Genomic DNA, 25,985 nt, shown 5'->3' on the forward strand with positions numbered 1-25,985 from the left:
GTATATGTCAAAAAGTAATCACAAGATAGTGCCTAGGAAGATATGTAAAAAAGTAACCAAATCTTGAGCCTTGCTTTCCAACATAACACCCAAAAATAATTAAAGCAAACTGCTTCTCTATCAGAACGATCTTATCTATTTGCCATGATATAGGATGACCACCCAAAACTTTCGACAAACACTTTGAAAAAATATGTAATAGCAGCTCCATTGTTACGAAGCAATTTGTGAAAAATCAATATCTTTGCAGTAGACAGGTCTTTAATATAATGCAAAAGGCTTGATAGTTTATCAAGCCCAAGAATTTTACTTCCAACTGCCCTCAGGTCAAAACGAACAACTTCCATACACAAAACACACTCAGATTTAAAAACGGTCCATTAAATTGCATATCTAAACTCCAAATTCAAGAAAGGTAGGTGCTTTACCTCAATATTATCATCTTTCTGGAGCACATCATCCTTAAACAAGGAGATACCCATCTCCTCCTTCCCCTCGGAGCTCTGACTTATATCCAAGCTTATTGTGAGGCTCATTCATGTTTGCATTTCTTGGAAGATTGTCTCATCCACATCTTCATACATTTTGGCTTGCTCAAAACAGATGTACAATTCTTTTAAAGGATTGAACATCTTCTAGCTCTAACAAAGGATCATCATCAATCTTGACTTCCTTGTCAACCCTGCAAGACTGAGCAATAAGGGTAATTGCATTATCCTCTCTCAAATTGAATAGACACTATATGTCATACAACAAGACATGTATACTCTTTTCCCTCAATGTTGAAAGAGGGAAGAAAGGGCACAGTGAGGTTAGAGCTTTCAGCCTCAATGTCATCCACTAGAACAACATCTCTTAGTGACTCATTTTTTAGAGCCACTAGATCCAATGCTGCAACTGCAAGCTCCTCCTCTTTTGGGTTGATATTCTCTTCCGCATCTTGTATATCTGACTTTTGTTCTATTTCCTCTTCCTCATCACTATCCTTTGCCTCCTCAATTGACCCATCAACATAGTATATGTACATTGCAAATGCAAGTGACTCTTCCAGTATCCTACAATTGCCATTGTGTATAGTGCAGATTCCCTTATTATAATCTTTAAAACCATCAAATAGTTTGTGCATTTGATACCTAATCTTGTCATTTCTGAAAATTTCCTTAATATGTACAAAGGTTTTATTGTTGACAACTTTAGATCCTTCAATTGTCAGCATGTTGAAAGACTCATACACCTCTCCAAGAAAATCCTTGTGCTATGCCAAAAGAGAATGCAAATCCATCTCCTTATTGAACATATCATGTTATTTGTGATAATGCATTTGACATTCAAACTTCTATACAAATTCAAAAAGTTGCAGTTGAGGTGACTTCTTTTCCTCGTCCTTTCCCTTAACAACAACTGCCTCTCCACCTTTGTCTAAACCCTTCTCTTGACTGCATAATACAAAATTAAATTTGAGTCCTAGCACATGTAGCTAAAGTAAATAGAAGCACTCAAAAAGCAATTCTCACAAGGAGATTCCTCCTCCCTTACAGCATAAGCTGACAGCAGGTCAATGGTCTTCCTAAATGGTCTTACTGCATCACTTGCACAAACACACATAAAGGTTAGGTTCCCCTGTTTGAATGTTTGCACATAAATGCAATATGAATGTTTTTCAGATTAAATACCTTAAAGTCGTGTTTTCAAGAAAATAATCTTTTCTATGGAAATAATACTATGTACCATAATGTTGGATGAATCATATGCTTGGACTAGGTGTAGCAGTAATAGGTATTGCCCATAAACATGATATAGGATGTTTCCTAACAATATACGCTCAAATCACATTTTCAAGAAAACACCTTGGCCTCAAAGTAACAATATCCAAGCTCCAAATAAAACATGAGGTCCAAACAAATTCATATACATCTAAAAAGAAAATGGTCTTAGATCGTGCAAAAGATGAAGCAAATGCCTAAGATTTGGTGTAGTGGAATTGTGTTCTTAAGCAAACATATAGAAAGGTAGATCAAGAAAACACATGGAAAGGTATATCCAGACTGTGGTATATTTAAATACCTGGATTTTTTATCTGCATGGATTTTTCACACTAATAGGTAGGCAAGGATGATGATGGGAGAAAAGCCAAGGCTAAAGTGTTGTCCAGATGAAGATGAGGAAGAAGATAAGGCTACGGTGTAGGAGAAAAGTGATGAAGATCAAAACTGTTGAAGGGATGGAGAAAAGTGAAGATAAGAGGAGATGGCACAGATATCCATGCAACTCACACTTGTCAGCCACACATGCCAAAAACGATCTTCTAGGTACTAGTGAATTCTTGCACCTATTTTGAGACCAATCCGGCACTAAGTAGAATTAATCTCCCCTTGTCATCTCCATCTCAAGTTTCATCTTCCTCCCTACTGGCTTACGCTATCCAACCTCACCAACTCCATCACATTGACCCACTACAACTCTAGCTCCATCACCAAGACCCACTACAGCTCTAGCTCACCCATCAAGCTGTCTGTTACCCATCAAGCATACCAATAAGGTTAGTCTTTTTGGTATAATGGTCTTGCTCTATGCATTCTAGAGAATACTACACAAAAATTCGATCCAAAACATGATTTTTCTAGTATCTTCAAGTCTGTTGCTCCAAATCGTGTTCTCAAGCAAATCAAGGTAGACATAGCACATTTTTCCCATAAACGTGTTATGTGGTCTTTTTTTGCTAAGATACTCTCAAATCGGGTTTTAAAGAAACAATCCTAGCCTCTAAGGAACAAGGACTAGGATCCAAGGAAAATTGAGGTCTAGACAAACACAGATCAAGAAAACAATATTACCCATAAATATAGCAAATTCCAAAGTGGTATATATAAATACCTGGATATTTTCTCTCCATGGCTAGCCTTTGTGACTTGTCTATGGCTCTTGCACAGGTGCAAAAAGGCGCGGATGATGGCAGGGATGATGTTGTCCAGATGCAGATAAGGATGTGGTGTTGGTTGGAGAAAAGGAAAGAAGATCAAAACTATTGGAGGGATGGAGAAAACTGAAGATAAGAGGAGATGGCACAACTATGTATGCAAGTCACATCAGTCCTGTCAGCCACACGTGCCAAAAATGGTCTTCTAGGTACGTGTGAATTTAAGCATCTAATCATCACATATTTTGAGACCAAGCCGCCACTAAGTAGAGTTAACCTTCTCTTTTCATCTCTATCTTGAGTTTTAGTTGCCTCTGTACTATCTTGTGCTATTCAACCTCACCGTTTCCCATCACACAGACCCACTGCAGCTCCAACTCCATCCTGAACCATCATGTGGACCTATCTATCATTAGGAGACACAAGCCAAGGTAAGAAATTTGGCACCCATCAAGCTCATATTACCTTCATAACTCTAAGGGAGTCATTGTGTTCTGCCTGTTGTTAAGGTAAAATGGTCTTTCTCGAGCTTTTTCTCAAAGACACTATTTGATTTGTTTCTGTTAAGCACAACTCATCTACATTCTAGAGTATTCTACATCAAAATTAGGAGGATGCTACATCAACCTTATTTGTTAGAGTATGTTGTAGACAAATTTGCTCTAAAACATGATTTCATCGGTTTCTTTAAATCTTTGCTCCAGTTGCATTTTCAAGCAAATGTTTGCCTAGCTTATTTCTTTGGTATGTTTGGATTTATGTTTAGGAGAAGACAACAATAGAGTATGGCAAGAACAAAAGCAACAGCCAGGAAGAAAGGTAAGGGACCTGACATTGCAGGGGCTGCCACAGCTACATCAAGATCAAAATCCTCAAAGAAGGGCAAGCCTATGCATAGGCTAGCAAGAAACAGGAAGAAAAGAGTCAACCAAGGTAGATCTATCTTAATGGAGCTCAGGAAGGCATATCCATCAACTGGAATTAGACTTCAGGTGGCAAAGGACTGCATTGCTTGCTCTCCTAGAAGTTGTTAAAGAGTGGCTTATAGAGTTATTCCAAGACACAATGCTGATAGCAGCATATGCACACAAGTTGACTATAATGAGAAAAGATATCCAAACACTTGTAAGGGTAAGGTGGAGATATGACAGGATCCTTAATGAAGAGGATTGGGATGATCTTAAAATGAGAAATATACTATTGATACCTCTAGCCAAGAAACCTAAAGCAAATGCAGTAAAGAAAATCGAGGTCACTCACTCACATGAGACCAGAGGCAAGGTTGCATATGAAGAGTCCCTGAGGGAGAAAGTTAAAGTAACAATTCCTACCTTGGAATCCCATACATTATTGAGGTAGTTGCAAATTCAACAGAAGCTACTACAACTTGGACCAAGGATCAGAGTGCAGCATTGTTCCAGTGAGATGGATGTTAGAAGGATGTCAGTCTCAATAACATTTATTTCAATAATTGGACCCAAAGAACTCTCATCTTGGTCCATTGCCACAAGTTTTGTGCCTATCATCCTGCTACATTTAAATTAAAAAGAGAAGATAAAGTTTTGCAAGGCAATCATGTACTTAATGTTGATGGAGTTATGAGCAACCTCACAATACACATTGTTGGCCACCATTCTATCCCAACTATTATCCAAGAATTTGGGAATTGGAATTTCATCATACCTTTTGCTCTGAATGTCAACATTGACTTACAAACATTAACTGGATAATCTTGAAAAAGTTCTACTACAAAAGCTATAAATGGCATGAAAACGTTGATTCAACTATTCTGGTAGCAATATTTGGTTTCAGGAAATATTGTACTTCTGAAAACTAGTTTGGCTCTGTATGATTTTGTGATGCTGCCATCAGGGACTGGCCAATCAATTGTATTCCACGCCAGGAGATCTTTCTTTTTTAATAAACCATGTGAGTGAGCATTATCCACATCAATTGATAAAAGTGATCATAAAAAATATACCTGATTCAGCCAGCTTTGTTGATTTTCTACCTTTGTACTATAGCTCCCCAATAGCACCATGTAAAGCATCAAAGAATCCCAATATGCACTCCATTGGTTACCACTCTTCATCTGATGAGGGATATATATCTGAACCAAAACAAAGATCCTCTGTCATAGGAAGCAAAACTTCTTTTGTTTCAACTATTTCATTATACAAATACACTTTTAATTGGGTTGGGTCTATGGTATGGAAGATAAGTAGGAGAATCTCGCAATACAAGTTCTCGATGCATGTTGACATGTTGTATCTGAACCTCTCTTACACATTTTGTGCCTTCTTTTTTACTCTGAAATCTTTTACTCTGCCCTTCCAAGAAGCCAAAAAAGTGTTAGTTGATTGTTGCTTTCTCTTCTTGTTGGGTTGCATTAGCTCACCCATGCTCCTTTCGCCACCATTGCTATCCTTTTCCAGCCACCATCCATGGTCACAGTATTGGAAACTTCTACACATGAGATCAGTGAGGCACGTCTTCGTGGCAAAGAGATACTTTGTACATGCACATCTTCGCCAAATAGAGCGACAGACCGTTTCCTAGTGGCATGACCATAGTTTTTGGTTGCCATTTGAAATCCTCACTCTAATACCTAGAAAGTCAAAGAAACACACAACAAAATAGTCAAACATTATACTTTATCACTCTAAAGTATTTTACCCAAAGTAATCGATGTTTTTTTTAAAAAAGCTGAATTAAACTTAGAACAAGCAAATGAAAGGTAAAAGGGCCTTATTGTCTTGAAAGTTTAAGAGCATCACAACAATAGTAATGCAAGGAGGAATGCTTGTCAAAGAGAGAATGGAATGGCTCATTGGCGAAAGTAAAGGAATGCTTGTTGAAGAGAGAATGGTGCCTGAGAACAAGAGAAAGTGGATGGTTGTTTTGGGTCACCACACGGGAAGGTTTCGAAATGGAGCTCTGTTTTGATTAATGAAATTTTAAATTTTAGTAAAGGTAATCTATGATCACAACTTTGAGACCCAGCGAATCGGGTCTCTAGCTTGTCGCAGACACGTCGGTTTACTCATTTAGTAAATCCTTGCTCAAGATGCTGTAGTTGAGACAATATTACCCTTATGCAGCTTGGGTGATTCCTTGCTAGGGTAGAGGAATGGACGCGCAAAGAGCCCAATGCCTGTGGAAGGTCATGATCACACCATATGCTTTGACTACCACCAATGATATCAGTGTCATTTTCTTTTGTTGCGACTCGTCAACAACGTATCCACGATCGCACTAGCATGTCAATGGAATTTTTTGAGGCCCCGAGGTATTTTGAGATTCAAGTCACCCCATCTCCGCGGAATGAGAATGCTACTGGCTCTATCGACGTGCCCGATGATAGATTCCTTCTTGCAAGTAATAGTCCATTGACTGCAAAGTGAGAGAAAATGTGGGTTCTTCGCAAAAACATTGCCCTAGCAAAGAGCCTGTTCGCGGCCCTGAAGTGACGCAATCCTCTAGTAGCAGTACTCACACATGTATTCTCGAATTTCTCCTCTTGATCGAGAAACGGCATCCACAAGTTTTGTGGATGCTTTGGCGCCAAAATATGCCGAAATGAATATGGAATTTCGCGGTTGGAAATCGGATTAATGTGAAGGGTGGAGTGTTGTTGTTAATGAAGTTAATCAATCATGTAATTAAATTATGGTGGTCCACTAACCTAATCAACTTAGGTTAATCATTGATAAGGTTTAACTATGTTAAATAATTAATTGGATGTGAACAGAGTACAATTAGAGAGGCTTTAATTGGAAAACCAATAGTTCCAAAATCATGAACACGGCGGAGATGCCAGCTTTTTTTTTCATAAAATGTGAAAAAACTTAAATAAAGCTTTTTGGGAGGCTGCGTTTGAGACCAAAATCCGGATACGCTTTTAAGAAATGTCTTGTCCATGTACACGCACCACCTTTGTTAGTCTTTTCTTCATTGTTGCAGCAGCCATGGATTGCTACGAGAAACTCCAGCTGATCGGCCGGGGCAACTACGGCAAGGTCTTCAAAGCTCGCGACAAGCTCTCCGGTCGCTTGGTCGCCATCAAGGAAACTATTGTCCCCTTAGATGACCATCTCCAGCCGCCCAAAGGCCTTCCCTCCACCTCCCTACGTGAGATTTCGCTCCTCCACCTCCTCTCTCGTTGCCCTCACGTCGTTCGCCTTCTCTCCGTCGAGTACCTCCACAAGAAAGGAAAATCCTTCCTCTGCCTCGTCATGGAATTCCTCGATACTGATCTTCACCAGTTCATCCTCCGATCTCACGCTCCCTTCCCTTGTCACACTGTCAAGAGCCTCATGTATCAACTATTCAAAGGAGTCGCTTACTGTCACCAGTATGGGGTTCTGCACCGAGACTTGAAGCCACAGAATCTCCTGATCGATGAGCAGAGCGGAGTTTTAAAAGTTGCAGACTTTGGACTTGGAAGAGCCTGTAGTCTCGAACCCTCCCATTGCTACACTACTGAGGTCATCACTCTCTGGTATCGGGCACCTGAGCTGCTTCTAGGGGCCACCCATTATTCTAGTGCAGTTGATATTTGGTCAGTGGGATGCATTTTTGCTGAGCTCGTTCGGGGGCAGCCGTTGTTCCCTGGGCATTCTGAGATTGATCAACTTTCTTGCATATTTCGTTTGTTGGGGACTCCCACCAAAGAAGTTTGGCCTGAAGTGCATGAAGTGATCGATTGGCACATTTTTCCTGTCTGCAACTCGCAAAATTTGTCCAAGCTAATGCCCAACCTTTGTCCGGATGGAGTAGATCTTCTTTGCAAAATGTTATGTTATGAACCCTCCAAGCGCATCACTGCGGGTGCAGCCCTCCAGCATGCTTATTTTGTGTCTTAAAGATGTATAGAAAAACATAAAATCTAGTCTTGAAAGAGATCCTTTTATTGGCAAGTGGACGTGTATGCCAAATACGGCTCACTTTCAGAGGCACTAGATCAGTTTTTCACAAGCTGCCAGTTCGAGATAGTGTGTAGCATCTTGAACGTTCCTTCTTTCTTTAGTCATGTATTCAATTCGTACTTATCTCCAAACTTCATGCTACAGAAAAATACTTTACTCTTTAAACCATACCCTATGGAACCCTCAATGTTGTTTCTTCCCATTGAATAAGGCTTTTGACATTGCTCATGAAAACCAAAGTATGGAATTATAAGCTAAAAACATATTGTAACGAAGTGTATTATACCATAGGAGTTAACGTCGCTTAACAAATATCGTTTGCAAAATCCAGATCACTATCGATCTTATGACAGGATCGTGTAGGGCTGCATCTTAAAGCTGTTGCAACATTTAGGATTTTTGTGATGCATGGAGGGGTTTGTTTGCAAAAGCAATGGTTGTAGGACATAAAATGCAAAAAGATCGATTCCAGTTGCACTTGTCATTGAGTCCTAATCGGTGCACTTCAACATTTCAGCAAACGAATGGAGAGTTTCTTAATCTGCAACTTTTCGCAAATGATACCAACACATTGTCAACAGCCTTGATTGGATTCCCTTGTGATAATGATTATAAAGGCTTTCTATACAGCCTTTGGTTCAGCATGTATTCCAACTGCAATTTGATTGTCTAGAGCCCGCAATCCGGATGGGCTAACAAGTATGGCTTCACTTGGACTATTCTTCAGGCATTTAGGAGCCCACTGCGGTGGTTCTTCTTGAAATTCAAACAAAAGTTAGGTAGATCAAAGTTTGTCTTCCTGAGGATTGAACATGGACTGGTTTTCAGACATCTAGGAACCCTGACGGGAGTTGATATTTGTATTTTGATCAGATCTGTTTCAATTCGTCAAATCAATTTGAACAAGGCTAGAAGGAAATACATCTGCATTTATTTGGGAATGTACGCTCTCTAAAAACGTGTGGTGGAAAGTCCGCAAATTGCTTGAAGAATTCTCTTTGGTTATTCTAGCCTGGTCGCTATTCTAGGAGACAAAGGGAGACTAAATGATGCCTATTACAATGTTTGGCAATCGATAAGGGCAGTTTTTTAAAGTCATGTATGGAAGCACATGAAGGCAATGTCTTCAACGGATGTTCTTGTGCTACTCTTCAATATGAGGAGATAGTTCTAGGCATTGGAAGAGTTCTTAAGTATCTAAAAGACATCAGTCTGTTTACTGTGTCTCAAAGATTATATCTCGTTGATAGCGTTCCTTTTCAAAAGGCAGCTTTCTATTGTATTTTCTCTTTTTGCTTTCAATAAATATAAATTTTGTCTTTTTTGACGGCAACAATAAAAAATACAAGGCTAGAAACATACTCTATATACTCCATTGACTTTATCATTCTTGCTATCTCTAGATGAACCAGAGGTCATGGGCAAGTATTGTTATATACAAAATTCACAAGTATTTGAGACTTTTTTACTTCGAGCTTGTGCAATGTTGATCACACCTTCACTACAAAATTAACATCGCATAAACATGCATAATAATTGTATTCATAGATAGAGCCAAGTTACTGCAAAATTCCCAAAAAATGGTTCTCTTTCCCAAAAAATGGTTCTCTTTCCACTTGTCATACATATAAGAACTTAACTTTTCATGCCCTCTAGGAATTCACATTAAATCCATTAGTCATTTCTTGCTCTTAGGCATATGACTTATAATGTCCCTCGTTGAAGACTCAAAGCGTCAGTAAACACATCACCGCAAGACATGCCTAGTGAGACCTTCCAAGTTCATATTACATTCCAACTAGGACATAACATTCTTTTTCTCTTGAGACATCAACATCAATATCTATTAAATGGATTCTAAAGTAGCTGGCGTCTAGTAAAGAAAGTCCATGCTTTGCAAAATTTTTCATTAAACATTCTATTTCTATACGATTCACTTAGCTCCATGCTTGGAAACGTCCATTTTGGACTGTCAAAAGAAGGCAAGGGAAGAGATTCTAATCTACTGTACTGGCCTTCTTCATCTGGCACAATGAACATTGAGTCATAGAATAAGATCCCATCCTTTTTTATTTATGATGGTGTGTGACTATACTAAAGGGGGCTTGGAAATTTGCGTGTAAGTTTTTGCGATTTGGGAAAGCAAACCAACAAGTGTAGGCTCAGCAAGTGTTGAAGAGTTCAGGGGGAACCTTCCAAACACGGCCTAGACTTTGTGGGGAGGCACCAATGGGGAATATTGGATAATGGGCGAAAGCGTGATCCAGCAAAATCGCACAAGTGAGTGAAAAGTGATGCATTAGCAAGGAGGGGCAATGCTTCTTGTAAAGCTCTTTTGTTTGGTGGCGATTGTGATAAGACTCGAGGAAGAAGCCCTAGCAGCCAATAGCCATGGTAAGACGGGGCAGAAGGGGGGGTGTAAGCATTATTTGGGATGACTGCTCTAGGCTTGATGTCCAATCTCTATTGGCAGCTAGCTCTTGTTATGAAGCTAATTGTTTATATATCACTTTCTCTCTACTACTCACTCCTCTACTAGCTCGCCTCCTTGCTCCTGTGGGAACTCTAACTTAGTGCCTATGGTCTCCTCTTGCTTTTAATTTGTTAACTTTTATTATCGTGGTTTCTCTAAGTAGTACATAAACTTGGCAATGATCTTGGTACCACTTTGTTGATAAATTTCATATGCTAAGGGAGGATTTCATGTATGCAATAGGATAAACTTTTGTGTAGATACTCCTTCTCCCTTCAATGACCCTATATACATCTCTCTTCATTAGCCATAACTCAAAAACTTCTTGGGCTCCTTTGATTCCACACCTCTTCATAGGAGGCTTCGTGCATGGCTTTCCTCCACCTCTTAGTAAACTTACCATTATGGGTATATGCCCCCCACATTGTTTATTGTGTCTCTTCAGCTACTTAATTTGGAAATTGGTTGCCGCTCCTTTTATTTTGTTTTTGCCATGCACCTAGATCTACACAAAAGATGATCCTATTGTATACATGAAATCCTCCCTTAGTGTATGAAATTTATACAACACAATTGTACCAAGCTCATTGACAGGCAAGTGTACCAAGCTCACATCTTCGCAATTGCTGATGTAGCATATGGATTCAAGATTAAAGATTGTTATCTCATGAGGGTGATTGGGTTTCAGACTGTGATTGGTGGAGCAATTGTAAGGACAACAAGTTGATGAGGATTTTGGGCAAGGTTATTGAGTTGCAGCAAGAGGCCATATTGAGATATTGTAAGGAGGTCAAGTTACTGAGGGTTTCGGGCAAGGCTGTCAAGCTGTGGGGCAAGAGGATAGTCGAGCCACTGTAAGGAGGTCAAGCTACCGAGGGTTTCGAGCAAGGCTATCAAGATTTTACAAGAGGATAGATTGAGTGAGTTTAAGGAAGTCAAGTTCCCAAGGGTTTTAAGTAACGCTGTCAAGCTTTGGCAAGAGGATAGATTGAGTGAGTTTAATAAGACCAAGTTGCCTAGGATTTTGGGCAAGGATGTCAAGCTCTCACAAGAAGATAGATTGAGGGATTATAAGGAGGCTAAGTTGCCAAGGGTTTCATGCAAGGATGTCAAGCTACGGCAAGAGGATAGGTAGAGCCATTCTAGGGAGGTCAAGTTGCCAAGAGTTTTGGACTGCAAGGCTATCAAGTTGTGGCAAGAGGATATATCAAGTATGCATGAGGAGGTGAAATTGTAGAAGGCTTTAGGCAAGGCTATCAAGTTGTGGCAAGAGGATAGAAAGAGGCAACATAAGGAGGTCGAGTTGCCGAGGGTTTCTAGCAAGGGTGTCAACAAGTTGTGGCAAGATGATACGTTGAGAATTTTAAGGAGGTCAAGTTGGTGATGCCTTCGGGCAATATAGTCAAGCTTTGACAAGGGGATATGTTGAGCCTCTATAAGGAGATCAAGTTGCCAAGGGTTTTGAGCAAGGCTATCAAGTTGTGACAACAGGATAGGTTGAGCGACTCTAAGGAGGTCATATTGCCAAGGTTAAGCTATAGCAAGAGGATAGGTAGAAGAACTGTAAGGAGGTCAAGCTTCTGAGGGTTTTGGGCAAGGCTATCAAGCTCTAGCAAAAGGACAGGTTGAGGAGCTTTAAGGAGGTCAAGTTGCTGAGTGTTTCAGGTAAGGCTATTGAGCTATGACAATCAGATAGGTCAAGCTTTTCTAATTAGGTCAAGTTGTTAAAGATTTCAGGTAAAGGTGTCAACTTGTGACAAGAGATTATATGTAGTGAGACGATAGGGAAGTCAATGAGGGTGGTATTAGGCAACTAACCAACCAATGCTCACACATTAAAATATTCAGCAAATAACTCAAACACAGATTGGGAGCTAGAATGCTCCTACCCAAGACTACGATGGCAGACTTGCCCCAAACCTTGGCATCCCTTTCGTATTTCTTTATTGTTGGAAAACCTTGCCAAAGAGATACACAGAGGAAATTCAGTCCCACTTGCATTCGATGCATAACCCACTCTCAATAGGCATCAATGCCTCAAGCAATACCCATGATGGGCTCTATTCACACCAAATTTTCTAATAGGAATTCAAAATCTGTTTCTAGTGCTAACATGAGGTCTGGAATTGTTATTAGCATTCGTTTCGGACAAGGCTATCAAGATTTGGCAAGAGGATAGGCTAAGTGATTGTAACGAGGTCAAGTTGCCTAGGGATTTGGGCAAGGTTGTCAAGCTGTGACAAGAGGCTATATTGAGTTATAATAAGGAAGTCAAGAATAGGTAGAGTGACTACAAGGAGGTCCAATTACCGAGGGTTTTGGGCAAGGATGTCAAGCTATCACCAAGAGGATAGATTGAGCGAGTGTATGGACCTCAAGAAATTGAGGGTTTTAGGCAAGGCAATCAAACTCTTGCAATAAGATATGTCAAATCAGTAGAAGGAGGTCAAGTTACTGAGGGTTTTCGACAAAGCTATCAAGCTATGGCTGGAGAAGAACGCACTAGACAGAAAGTATACAGACGCTCGAGGTGGAGCACACGGGCTCGAGTCTAGAGATAGAGAGAAAGCTATGTGCTCATTCACAAGAAACAAATTAACATGGCAAAGTTATCGGAAGGATTGTGCAGTATTGCTTTCAAAAGGAGTGTAATCGAATTCAATTATTAGAGATTGTTTATAGTGCCCCCATTGTGCTATTGGAGAAGATGAGAGAAAGCTATGTGCTCATTCGCAAGAAACAAATTAACACGAAAAATTTATGGGAAGGTTTGTGGAGTATTGCTTTTTAAAAGGAGTGCAATCGAATTCAACTATTAGAGATTGTTTATAGGGCCCCATTGTGCTTTTGGAGGAGATGAGAGGAAGCTATGTTCTCATGTTTAGTGAATGTGAGAATTCCTAGTTGTTTTATTTTCATTTGCATTTTTATGATTGGGCTAAAGTTTCACTTGCTATTTGTATCCCTATAAAGTGTATGTCTTTCTATTTGTACCCCCATCTTTTTCTCCCATTCTCTCTCTCTCTCTCTCTCTATATATATATATATATATATATATATATATGGTCAAGCTCATTTACAATCAATCATCCATAACACAACATGGCTAATCTTCCTTCTGCATCATCATCTCACCACCATCAACTTCAGCTCCAAGCTCCCTCCACCCCTTCGGATGTTAGTCGCCCTCCCCAAGAAGATCTGATCCCGCACATCCTACACACCATGTACAAATCTCTCATCAAATTTTCTAGCAAGGTTCGGTTCCTTGCTCCCCTACCACTATGTCATTCACTTGTCTTCCTTCCTATCATGTCTCTCACGCAAATAATCAACCTTTGACATCCTCTAGGACCCGATTGTCCTTTCCGTGCAGTTGTTGTGTGCTGCTCTAGATCCAGACCTTGTCAAAAGTGTGGTCTCCTTCTAGTCTCTCAACCTATCCTCTTGCCATAGCTTGATAGCCTTGCACCAAACCCTCGCCAACTTGATCCCCTTACTCTCCCTCAAACTATCCTCTTTGCCACTCCTTGACAGCCTTGCCCGAAACCCTCGACAACTTGACTTTCTCACAGTTGCTCCAACTATCCTCTTGCCACAACTTGACAGCTTTGCTAGAAATCCTCAGCCACCTAACCTCCATCTCCTCGAAAAGCACAATGGGGACCCTACAAACAATCTCTAATAATGGAATTTGATTGCACTTAAAGAAGCTTTTAATCGATGTCAAATTCCTTGTCTAACATGGCCAGAGAAGCCCATGTAATAGTGAGAAAGATTCCTTGAAGGTAATCTTACAACTAAAGTTTCACAATTCTTAGACAATTATTCATTTTCTTTACACCTCCTTCACTCCTTTATGAATAGATGATAACGTACATTTGAACTCATATGCACATAAAGGCTATGCTTTCTTAAACCAAGCACATATAGAGGTGTACCATGAAATAATTATTGTCAAGCATCCTATAATAGCTGTTATGTTCTTAAAAGTAACATTTTGTGGTACTCAAACCGTGGTTTCTTTACTTATACTTCCTACTTCATTAAATGTTGCTTAAAAGGCCTAACCATTGGGGTTCCCCTTTGATAGGTGAAATTATCCCTAAAGACTATGCTTTCTTAAACCAAGCACATCTAGAAGTGTGCTATAAAATAATTATTATCAAGCATTCTATAATAGTCTTTATGTTTTTAAAAGTGACATTTGGCAGTACTCAAACCATTGTTTCTTCAATTGCACTCCTTCTTACGTGGAAATTTTTTGTCTTGAACACCGTTTTAGCAATTTTGGGATGAATTTGATCATCTCTCTCTACCCTCTCTCTCTTCTTATTTTGCTCTTTTGCCACCCTATCTCGCACTCTCTTCTTTGCACTTGTTTCCCCTCTCATCCACCCTTCCGCCCCATCCTTGCATGTGTTCTCATGGGTAGACAATCTCATTGGTACACAGGTAAGCCTCTAACATAGAGCACCAGACCGCCTTTCGTGATACCCATGCTTAAACTTAAGTCCACCCTCTACAAATCCCCAGCTCTCACTCGAACCCACACCACCAAAAAAAGTCCTATATCTCGTTTCTATCTCCTTAAAAAAGGACAACATTTTTCTCAGTTATTTAATTAAATCTCTATTATAATAACTACTCAATAATATGTTGATTAATTGATTAATTATCACATCATAATTGGGATTAATTAATTATTATATCATGATTAGAATTAATTAATATTACTATATAATATTAAATTTCATATTAAAGATTGAATCTGGTTGCAATTTTTCTTTTTTCGAACCAACCAATTTTTTTAAAGGGCTGGTTGGTAGTCATTCCCAATTATTAAAAGCCCAATATCAAGAAAAAAACATGATGAATAATTAATCAGTAACATTGCAAGGAAATGAATTTATGATGTGTTCAAAAAAAATTTTCCTCAGTCTAAATTGTCAGGAACATATAAACAAAGTTAATTTGTTTTCTAAACCATCAGGAACATATAAACAAAGTCAATTTGTTGTTTTCTAAATCGTCAAAAATATATAAATAAAGTTACTTTGTGGTTGTATGCAAGGCAACCGGAAATCAATGAATAAAATCCCACAAGTTAAGTTTTGCACAAAAACAAATCTTCCAAATAGCCTATAAATGAATCTTCCAAACACCAATAAAGGGAGGCCAAAATGGATCATATTACATTGTAATGTCACCATCAACATTCCCTTGCAAGAAGAGATTTTCTTGTGCTTTCTCCCATACCCTAGCAGCTATTCTTATAGGGTGCAATTTTGCCTCTTTTTGTGCTGGCTGTCCAACTCCAAATAATCGTGTCAACATGCTCCCATCACCGTGGATCCTTTTTGTTATAAGTCTCCAAAAACATGTTTGTCATTTCTCTCCAAATTCCATACACATTGCCACGGATCCCACTATGAAATTGGGGTCTCCTAGCCAAAGTTCAATAGCAAAGTGGCCATAGGCATTCTGCCCATGACCATGCATTATAGCTCCCGTCAATGACACTCATAATTGCATTACAGGACCCAATGATTTTGGGATAGGTTGCAGCAGTGGAATGCATGTCTTCTGTTGAACCATCTTATCATGAATGATGCACAAATATTGTTTTGGATTTAGCTCTAAACATAATATCCAACCATAGTAAACATTTCGACAACTCATTTGTAGCATGCACTGCTTTCCATCAGATATTTTGCACGCTCCTCTCGACTTTTCGTGCATTCTTATTCCAATTTGATGGATGTGCAAATATTACATTTTGAAAAGGTGCTTGGGTTTTTACACTCACATATACAAAAATGAAATATAAACAAATTTTGAAAATCTTAAGCGCTACATTTTGCTCCTTGAAGATCAATGTTTTTATTGATCTAAGAAGTATTGAATACAAATATTTGCAAGGCAAAACAATCCAAGCTTCCAAAAAATATTTTTTTGAGAGCTATAAAGGACGGGATTCAGAGGGGGGACGCGGGGGAGAGAGAGAGAGAGAGAGAGAGAGAGAGAGAGAGAGAGAGAGAGAGAGAGAGTTGTTATTAGTTAAAGAAAAACAAATTCGACGAAGATACTTGCTGAAAGTAATACTATAGAAGAGTTCCATTCCTCGCATGATTGAACTAAAGATCGAGATCTCTTTACCCATAAAGACCGAGAGGTACTATCCAATTTCATTTCCAACATGTTGTTTTGGTCATACACTCAAGGCTCCGCAATGCCAACAAAGGCATGTTTGAACTTAGGTTTGATCTTGGGTCATTTAGAAAGTGTTGGTAAGTTAGCCATAGATTAAAACAATTAACCATTAAAAGTGTTTCCCCTTGAATTAAAGTTTTTGAATTTTAACTTCTATATTGAGATTTCTCCATGGGGCACTCCCATCCTATAAGAGCTGGGAGTGGAGAGGGCCAGGACTAGCCCCAAAAGAAGGTGAAGAAAAGTTTAGCAGGCCCTCAAGCAACAAAAAAAGGGAATGAAAGCAAGTCTAAATAGGGGATTAAGCACCTAGCCTGTTTAAAAGAAACCAGATACCAACAAACGTGGGTAAAGGAAAATAATCAACGCGGGAGGCATAAAGGGAAATTGGACTGAACACTGCCCAGCCAGCTCATGAAGGACAGAGTGACAATAAAGAGGCATTCTTTACCTTGGAATCTGAAGGCTTATAATATGTCCCCATTGTTCTGTCAAGGTATCTTCATGCCATACAAGCCCCCTGTTAAACCCAACATGATTTCTAACAAGGGTGGGAGAGTTCAATTGGCGTCAAGCCAGAGACACATCTACAGTCTTCAAAATGAAGGCACATGGCATGCCTTCACCATAGCTTGCCCAAATCACCAAGCACAGCTGACCCATGGTAACGATCAAAATCCTGATCTCTAACTTTAAAATCAATTGACTGCATCACATGGTTTCATAATTTATGTACCTCCAGCCACTCAAGCCAGGAAACCGAAGTCTTCTCACAGTTTAGATAGGCTCACTTGAAATCACTGCAAGCCTCGTTTCTACTCTTCCATTGCCTCCCCTTCCAAAACTGTTACTTGTTCTCGTAGTGGGATCACCTTAGTTGAAAGCACAGCTGCAAGGACACAAAACCAGGCCAATTCAGTACCTCGGCCTAAGCACATTAAACTTGTGATGTTATACATCAATGACTAACATGTGATTATGTTTTCAACCTAACCTATGTCAATTAATTTTCTGAAATAGTAAACTGAAAACCAATTATTATTTCAGTGCTCCCCATATGTCGCAAATAATCTGGCAGATCTTGCAACGTGGTCACAGAAAATTTAAGTTGATCACATACAAACAGATGAGTTTCCCTTTTAACTTTGACCTATGTCCTTCCTTATCAAACTCTGCTCAACAAGGAGGCAGCATGCACCTGTGTGTCCCTTAGCAAACTTGTAACCTTTCTTACTGACATAGCTGCGAGGATTGGGCTGCTTGTAGTTTCTCAGAAATTCCAGCCCTCCCTGCCATCAGGGGACGAAAGAAGCAAATTGATGCTGTTAGCTGACTGAAATTCATCCAATGCTTGGTGAATTAAAACCGATTTGTCCTCTATAGTACAAACACACGCTCCACAACAATATTTTTTTTCCAAAACAAAGCAAATAGCAAAAATCATTGAGACTCACTTTTGTGATAATGCATAAATCCACATTGCTTCCACTGCCTAAATCATTGAAAATGCCAGAACAGATGGCTGCTGCAACCAGATCCATTCCTTCTTCTCTCTGTATCATAAAGAAAAAAGGACTCCCTTAAACAAACTTCAAATAAACCAACATTCTGGACTGACAAACTTTCTCTTAACATTTATGCAGAGCAGTACTTGTTTGATCCAATCTTAGAAATTATTATTTTCCTTGAAAAGCAAACGAAAACAGTAATATGAGAGAGAAAAGTGGAGGAGAGAGAAAAAGTGAAACACGGAAAGGACTTTAGACGAGGCATGAAAAAAAGCCAAAACTAAAAGAGACAAATAACTTTAAAAAGTAAAGCTATGCTTATGTTCTCATAAGTACTCAAAAATAAGTACCATCTGGGTGTTGAGGGATTTCAAACCACCGAAGTGAGTTTTTGTATCGCTTAAGTTCAGAACACATTACTTACTCTTAGAGGTTCGGCAGAGAATAGAAAAAAGAGAGAATCCAAAGTGTTCGATTCTGTAAGACAAAAAAAGGCTACATCATGTTGAAACCCATAAGGAAGAGCCGCCTACGTGCTTCTCCCATGATACATAAGAAACAAAGACAAAAACTGCCATCAGTCCGTATCTATACATGTATATAGCTGACACGACCACGATCACTCCTAGGAGTCCAGATCTGTACACAAGCACAAACAACCGATCATAGAACCACAAAGAGAGGCGCATGCAGGCAAGCTCACTGCCCAACTGTGATGGTCACGGGTCCAAAACCCGTAGAATCCGAGCATCCCCCGAGCCACAGGCTGGGCTGCAAGCCAAAAAAAAAAAAAAACAACCAGTCCACAAGCATCTTGGCATCCCATACCACCAGGAGGTGCCCATAGGGCCTCAGCGCTGGGTAGAAAGCAGGCACGCATCCACAACACTGTCCAGGATCCAGACCAGCAAGGGAGAGCTAGACCTTCTCTGACTTGCATGACTGAAACTGAACCCCTGGGCTCCTCTATATAGGCTCGAGCCCAGTGCTGCTAAAAATAGCAGGAACCCTAACTAGTCCATTGCCCTAGCAACCCAACCTGAGAACTAATAGCTTATAGCTCTTTTAGATATTTGGCCACTTAGGCAATAATCATTGTGTGAGCCCGCTGCCCCCCTCAGCCTTTTCTTCCTCCTTGCAGCCCCCCCTGCCTCCCTCCTACCATCTCCTCCCACCCTCTCCTCCGCCTCTCCTCCCCCATCTTCGCTCCGCCTTTGCTCCCCTCCGTCCGAGCCTCCTCCTCTGCCACCTTCGTTGCCCCCGCCTCCGCCTATGCTGCCCCATCCGCCATCTGCGCCTCCTCCGCCGCCTTCGCTGCCCCCATCTCCGCCTCTGCTGCCCCCTAGGCCATCGCTACTCCTCCCGCCCCCCCCTCTGCCCACTCCGCTGCCCCCGCTGCTATCTTCGCCCTCGCCTCCCCCCGTCTCTTCCCCTTCTCTCCACCTCCTCCTCCCCGTCTTCTCCGCCCCCCCTGGCCTCATCTCCTCCTCCTCTCCGACTCATCCCACCCCCCTCCTCGCCTCCTTCCTTCCGGTTCTCCTCCTTCTTCCTTTGCAGCGGGAGCATCTGTGCTTGTTCGAAGGAGGAAAATCTTGCTGGTGACCTTTGGTCTGGCCAAAGGGGCTCTATGGCAGCACCCTCGAATCCCACAGCCATTAAGGTGCTGCTTTCTCCAACCGACAAGCAACAGATACAACAAGCATAGCGCAACCTAGGGAACCTCAGTGTTTCATCATGCACTTATGGCTATCATATACAATCCATACTTGATGCACATCAGTGGTTGGATCCACGACGACAGATCAGTCCCTACATCAACATTCGGCACCTCGTATGTCTCAAGGACATCATATGCACTTATGGTTATCGTATACAATCCATACTTGATGCACATCAGTGGTTGGATCCACGACTACAGATCAGTCCCTACATCAGCATTCGGCACCTCATATGCCTCAGGGACATCATATACATTTTTAGTGATATTACAAGCTTCTAGGCCTTTATACTGTCAGCTCCTTCTCGACAAGCCTATGACAGATGCTACATCCCATGCTGACATCAGATGACCTTCGGCTCATGACAGTTGAGCATACAAGTTTGACAGGTTGCCATACCTTGTCAGTTTTACGGGCCTCTTCTTCAACAGAGCAACGTATCACACATGCACCTTCGGCCCCAGGTTTTCAGCCCCTGGATCACTCTGTTCACATCGACTATGCGGTCTTCTTCAACTCCGCATCATTTGACAGAGATTATAGTTCTACTGCAGCATACCTCACACATTGCTATCAGTATATCACAACCCTCATATGTCACAACCTACCAGATTGTTTCTCCACAGCTACATCGACTAGCTTCACATCCGAATGCCTCTTCTTTAGAGCAGCTGCACAGTCCACGACGACTCATGACATGTTCAGCTTTGACATGTTCAACACGCAGCCATACATGCAGACCTTCACGCAGTCATCTATATCGAACAGTCTTTGATCCAGGAGGACTTGACTTTCTGCATATTTCCTTCCTCTTCCCTTCGGCCTATTTTCTGGGTTTCGTTCCCAAAGGCGAAGGATGACCCACAACTTAAGAGGGGGAAATCCACGATATGTACAGGATCATAAGTTGTACTCATTGTACATACTTCTACTACGTAGTCACTGTGCTCACATATGCACATACTACTCTGATTTCTTTTCAGTTTTCTTTTCAGTTTTGGATGCTATCATATGCATCAAACAAAATCCACAAACAAGTCTTGTATATGCACCCTCTACTTACCCAATGCAATTTAAGAGGGGGTGTTAAAGATAGTGTAAATTGCACTATCCACATAGGGCATAGGGACATGCCCTCATGAAAACCTGCTAAAAACTATTGTATGTACAAAAATAATGAAGAGACAATGAATATAGGGCTCATTACTTAACTGACTACTGAACCAAATCATGGCAATTCTCGGACAGGGGTCTTCAAGGGATGCCAAGGGCATCTGCAGCCCATGGCATGACTTCCTTACATGGAGTGCTACAGCCCTGCAGCCCACAGCAGGAGTTCAGCCCCCAGCACAATCAGCACGTCAGAGCATGGGAAGGATGACGTCAGCCTAAGGCAGCTGACGTCAGTGGAATAGGACACCAAACAACTTGCTGAAATGCGCATAGAAAACAAGGAAAAGGGGACGTGTGTGCTTCCTTTTTGGGTGAAGGGAGCCAGGATTCAGATCTCTGCCCGCACCCCTAACTTACATTCTAGTTATGTTGGAGTGAAACAAGTCCATGCTGGTGGTCTCTAAAGGGTAAAAGAAAGTTCTGAAGAAACAGGAACAGATGCGCGCATGACTAACAATGGGGCTTCTAAAAGGGCTTAATGTAAAACGTGCACAAACATCTATTCTCTATATTTGCATGATTTACTCATAGCCTGACCCTGTCAAGATTTCTTTAGGAACTCCTACTGGCAAGTGTAAAACTCATCCAAGCCTACAAACACCATCAACTATTGTAGACTTACTGTCAAGTCCTCTTTGTATCTTGATTCAAATACCGCCATGGCCGCTAAAGAGCCAGAACCCATAGTTGCAAAAGGTAAAGTGTCTGTGGATCCATGAGGGTAGACCTGCAGCAAAAGACATACAACAAGGCCCAAATGTCTTCAAACTGCTTTAGCAGCAGGCTGCATACCTTCCATCAAGATCCATAGGAGACGGATAAGCCCATAATGCAGAAACAGAAGGCCAAGCAGAACATAATAGCATGTGCAGAAAGTCCATTGAACTTACAGCATGCAAATGAGGCCCTGTTATGTCATACCCACCAAGAACCAATGCAGCACTGACATGACCTTGATAGCTGAATGCCAATGAGAAATCATCTCAGTCCCACTCTCAAGAGCTAAGTTAAGGTACATTAGGGAAATTTTACCTTTCCAACCTCATTCATCAAAAACACCTTGATAAATCTTATAGCGATAGGAAACAAAATTCCAAATTCCAAATAATAACTTCTATAATACCCGAAAAGGTGAGATTTCAATAGACTAAGGGCTGTCACAACTCGTGAGTCCCGTCCAGTTGCATATCGATGTAGCGCTAGTTGAGAGTTCACCATATCTGCCCAACAAGGCAAAAAGATTGAACCCTCATAATAGAACTAAACCATCAGACCCAACTGAACAAGGAGAGACACCCAAAAAATGCCTTCAGTATACCTGTAACATTCTCTGTATCGGCTGCTGTCCCTGCTCCACAGCAAAAAATGTTTGGTGCTAATTTATGTATTTTCTCACAATTCTTATCAGCAACAATGCTGCCTTCTGTTGCTCGAGTATCTGCTCCCAAAATAACACCATCCTTTGCATGCAACAAAAAAGACCCTGCATTAGTTTATTTGGAAAGAAAATCCAAGATCAGATTCTGAAGACTATGAAAATCGTAGTATACAATCAGGTACACAGCAACATAGACTTGATCCTAAGAAGGTAAGAATCTAAGGCAAAAGACGTGCCCAAGTCATAGACAAATAATGAGAACTTGTTGGAATTACAATAATCTGCAAGAATTTCATCACATTTCCTGCACTTGATGGATGTTTCTGTGCCATAGCAACACAAAGTTTCAGACCCAGTAACAATTCACTTGCTAAGCTGGCCACAAATATTATGGATCTTCCACAATTATTCAATTAGAAGAAACAGAACTGAGTCTAGGGCAGCTCTAACTGAGACAGGACTCAACTAGAACAGCATAGTCCCTAATTTAGCCTACACTACAGCATAGTTACGCTGAAACGCCAAAACGGCGCAACAAAGGCCTGAAACGGTGTTTCCCCCGTGCCAAACCCCCCGAAACGTGAAATGGCCCCGAAACGCGAAACGCAGACTGAAACGGCGATCCGAAATGCCGTTTCAGACCCACAACGTGCCGTTTCTGGTGCCATTTCGGGCATGACCTAAAAACAGGGCAAAACATAAAAAACGCCGCGCGCCTCATCGCGTTTTTCTGCTCTTCTGCATGCTGCTCTCCCCCACGATTTCTTGGCCTTCTGCTCTTTTGCATGCTGCTCTCCCCCACGATTTCTTGGCCCGCCTGGTTCTCTCCCGAGTCCAAAGTCCCAGCCCTACGAATGATGATGAGGAGGAGGAGGAGGCAGAGGTTGAGTCTCAGGATGAGGATGAGCTTATTATTTGATCATATATGATATCATCCTCGATGTAGCCTTTTTTGGATTTCAGCTTTCTTTTTGTTACTATGACATTTGGGCTTTGAAAGCTGAATTACCATTATGAATCATGATTGGTTTCTTAAATATCATGAATCATGAATCATTTTTCCATTTTGTAACTTGTTATAGGATTTATAAATTACCCCACCTTGCGTAATTGAAATTTGCATTGTGTGATTGGTTGAACAATGAAGCTTGAATCTTCAAAGTTCAAAGTTACAATCAATATTAATGGTACTAGGTAGAGCTATAGCTTATTGTGCACTTTTTTTGAAGGTAGAGCACTCTAAATGTGTGTATGCATTACTCTAAACCCCCTTTTGTAAACCCCCTGGATGACGTGGCGTTTTCCCGTTTCACCCCCTCTCAAAAATCCCGAAACGTTTCCGTTTCCCGTTTCCATTTCCCCGTTTCCCATAACTCTACACTACAGGGCCCTTTGCCCAATAATCAGGAACTGCTGGAATTAACAGCAAAGGACAACGAACAAAGGAAATGCTGAGGTCGAAACTAAAAAACACTCTTAGTCGAAGAAGGAAGGTGTGGTCTGCGCTCCACAGATCCATGACAAATGAAATACCTTCACCTGCAATCCGTATATGAACAAGTTATGAAAGGGAGGAGGAGGAGGAGGGAGGAGGAGGAGGAAGAAGGAGGAGGGAGGAGGAGAGGGAGAGGTGGGTTGTAAGGTTGAAGGAGAGGGGAGGAGTTTTGTTGGAGCAGGTAAGTACAGCTAATAGGCAAATTCTCCAACCATTCCTAAAATACCACTGTCCTTCTCATTCCATCTGCATGTTCCTTCATTCCTTGGACCATTTAACCTTTAGCCCGCCGTAGTTCCAGTTAATCCCTAACACATTGGTTGACAATATGCTGATCCCAAATTGTGAAGGCAGCTTAACCTTACACCCATACAATACCTCAAAAGGTGATATGCCAATAGAGGCATGCTTTCTGGAAGTGTAGCAAAACTCAGCAAGGCACAACCATCTGAGAGAAAAGTTTCTTCCAAAAACTGCTCGTGAACTAGCATCCCTATTACTAACGACTTCCTGATGAAATTGAAAATATATTCAATGAATTGTGATGAAACTGGGGAAGCCGTATAAGTGGTCTTTGTGGCGATCAAATGAGCTATTTTAGTCCACAAAGATATCATCCAATCTTTTCTTTGTAGGAGGCAACGCGTTTGACAGGGTACATATTCGTTGACATGTTGCAAAACATAATTCCATAACCCTTGCCTAATTCTTCACCTTTTCATAAGTGTTGTTAAGCCCAATATGCCCAGCCAAATGTAAACTCTGCGTTCCTCAAATCAACTTCTTGAATGATGTGTGAGGAACATGATACATTCTACGTTGACAACACAGCGGAAATTCTTGGAAACAAACAGACGTTTCAGAATGTTCCTGACTAAATCAGCTACAATATCTGTTTACACATTTTATATTCAATATCAAAGCCACAACATTGTATAAATTCCAACCATCTTTCTGGGACTGTCTGATAATACCTCGCTGTGATCTTGCATATCAATATCTAGCCATGTTCCGTTCGACACAAATCTCAAAGTCGAGGTAAATTGCAAAATTGAATACCGTGTAGACGAGACCGACGATAGTAGTGCCGGTTTTCAGGAACTTGGGGGGATGAACGCCCTTATTCTCAAGCAAGGCATTGCGGTGACATAGATCGAAGCTGAAGCCACCTTTAGGGGGCAAATCGATGGCGGCTTTAGCCATGGGGGATGGAGTGGTGGCGTTGCAAGCTGTAGGTGGTAGCCGCGATAATGTTGAAGCTCTCGCTGGAGTGAACGCCAAGGACTCTTTCTTCTCTTATATAGGTGCCACGCTGGAGCTGCATCCCATCTGACCTGTGCTCAATTTCAAGGTTGAGTTAGGGGTGTAACCCAAACCTTGTTCCGTGGGAGAGGCTGCACATTGGATAGCAGAGCCACGCTCGAGTGGCGCCCGCACAGAATTCACCGAGTTGTAGACTAGTCCCGTGCTATATCAAATGCAATGGAAGCAATGAAGCCTATCTAGCTCGCAATCCACAAGCTGGTTTTGTTAAAGGGCCACTCATGGGAAGTGCTTATATGGCTTGGTGGACTGTCAAAGGCCACGTCCGCCAAAGCTAGGGTGGACGGTCATGGCTAGATAATAAATACCATACTCCAAATATGCCAAGTGATGCTACGCCAGTTGGTAAAGGTCTCGAATCCTAGCACGACCCTCGATTGGATTTTCCACTCTCTTGGGCACCACATGAAGGCCGACCGACTTTTTCTTGAAGCGTCAGGCATGACTCGGATTCCAAGTCACAAATTTGTCGCAGGCAGGTAGCCACATGTGAAGATACTTCTAGTAATGTGTGCATTTTCATTGGCTTCCACCTTGTCTGCCGACTTACGGGTTGATTGGTGTGAACCCCCTTCAGACCACGACAACACCCAAGCCCCCTTTGGTAGGATGGCCATCATCGTGCCTTGTTGAGATCGGGCAATATTATAAAGATGATTGTTCATTCATTTGCATCAATCACGTTTAATGCCTGACGACTTCATGTCCATGAATGTTTTTGATTGGTTGACAAGTGCTTGGGCGGGGCCAAGCTTCTCTATTGTTGGACATGTCATGTGTCGTATCACCTTGCTACAAATCATTCCATGCCCCTTTCGCATAGATGGCCACTATCCCATCTAAACCATCCCTTAGTTAT

General features: G+C 41.2%; 1 protein-coding gene and 1 pseudogene across 1 annotated transcript; one reads left to right on the plus strand and one right to left on the minus strand.

The window, feature by feature from the left end:
* The first annotated feature begins 2,221 nt into the window (after positions 1-2,221).
* On the plus strand, positions 2,222-12,970 carry LOC147903764 (cyclin-dependent kinase B1-1 pseudogene; annotated as a pseudogene).
* Positions 12,971-16,958: 3,988 nt separating this feature from the next.
* Positions 16,959-25,095, minus strand: LOC147903765 (proteasome subunit beta type-7-B-like). The gene is made up of 8 exons (XM_087372584.1): positions 24,863-25,095; positions 22,249-22,390; positions 22,054-22,150; positions 21,821-21,890; positions 21,553-21,657; positions 17,986-18,084; positions 17,730-17,820; positions 16,959-17,420 (listed from the first exon to the last, which is right to left on the minus strand). The coding sequence occupies exons 1-8, from the start codon at positions 25,004-25,006 to the stop codon at positions 17,347-17,349; spliced, it is 822 nt and encodes a 273-aa protein (XP_087228710.1). The 5' UTR covers positions 25,007-25,095; the 3' UTR covers positions 16,959-17,346.
* Positions 25,096-25,985: the final 890 nt, after the last annotated feature.

Source organism: Dipteris shenzhenensis, chromosome 3, assembly GCF_047967505.1.
Source record: "Dipteris shenzhenensis isolate YYH24624 ecotype China chromosome 3, Dip_SZ_1.0, whole genome shotgun sequence".
NCBI classification, from domain to species: Eukaryota; Viridiplantae; Streptophyta; class Polypodiopsida; order Gleicheniales; family Dipteridaceae; genus Dipteris; species Dipteris shenzhenensis.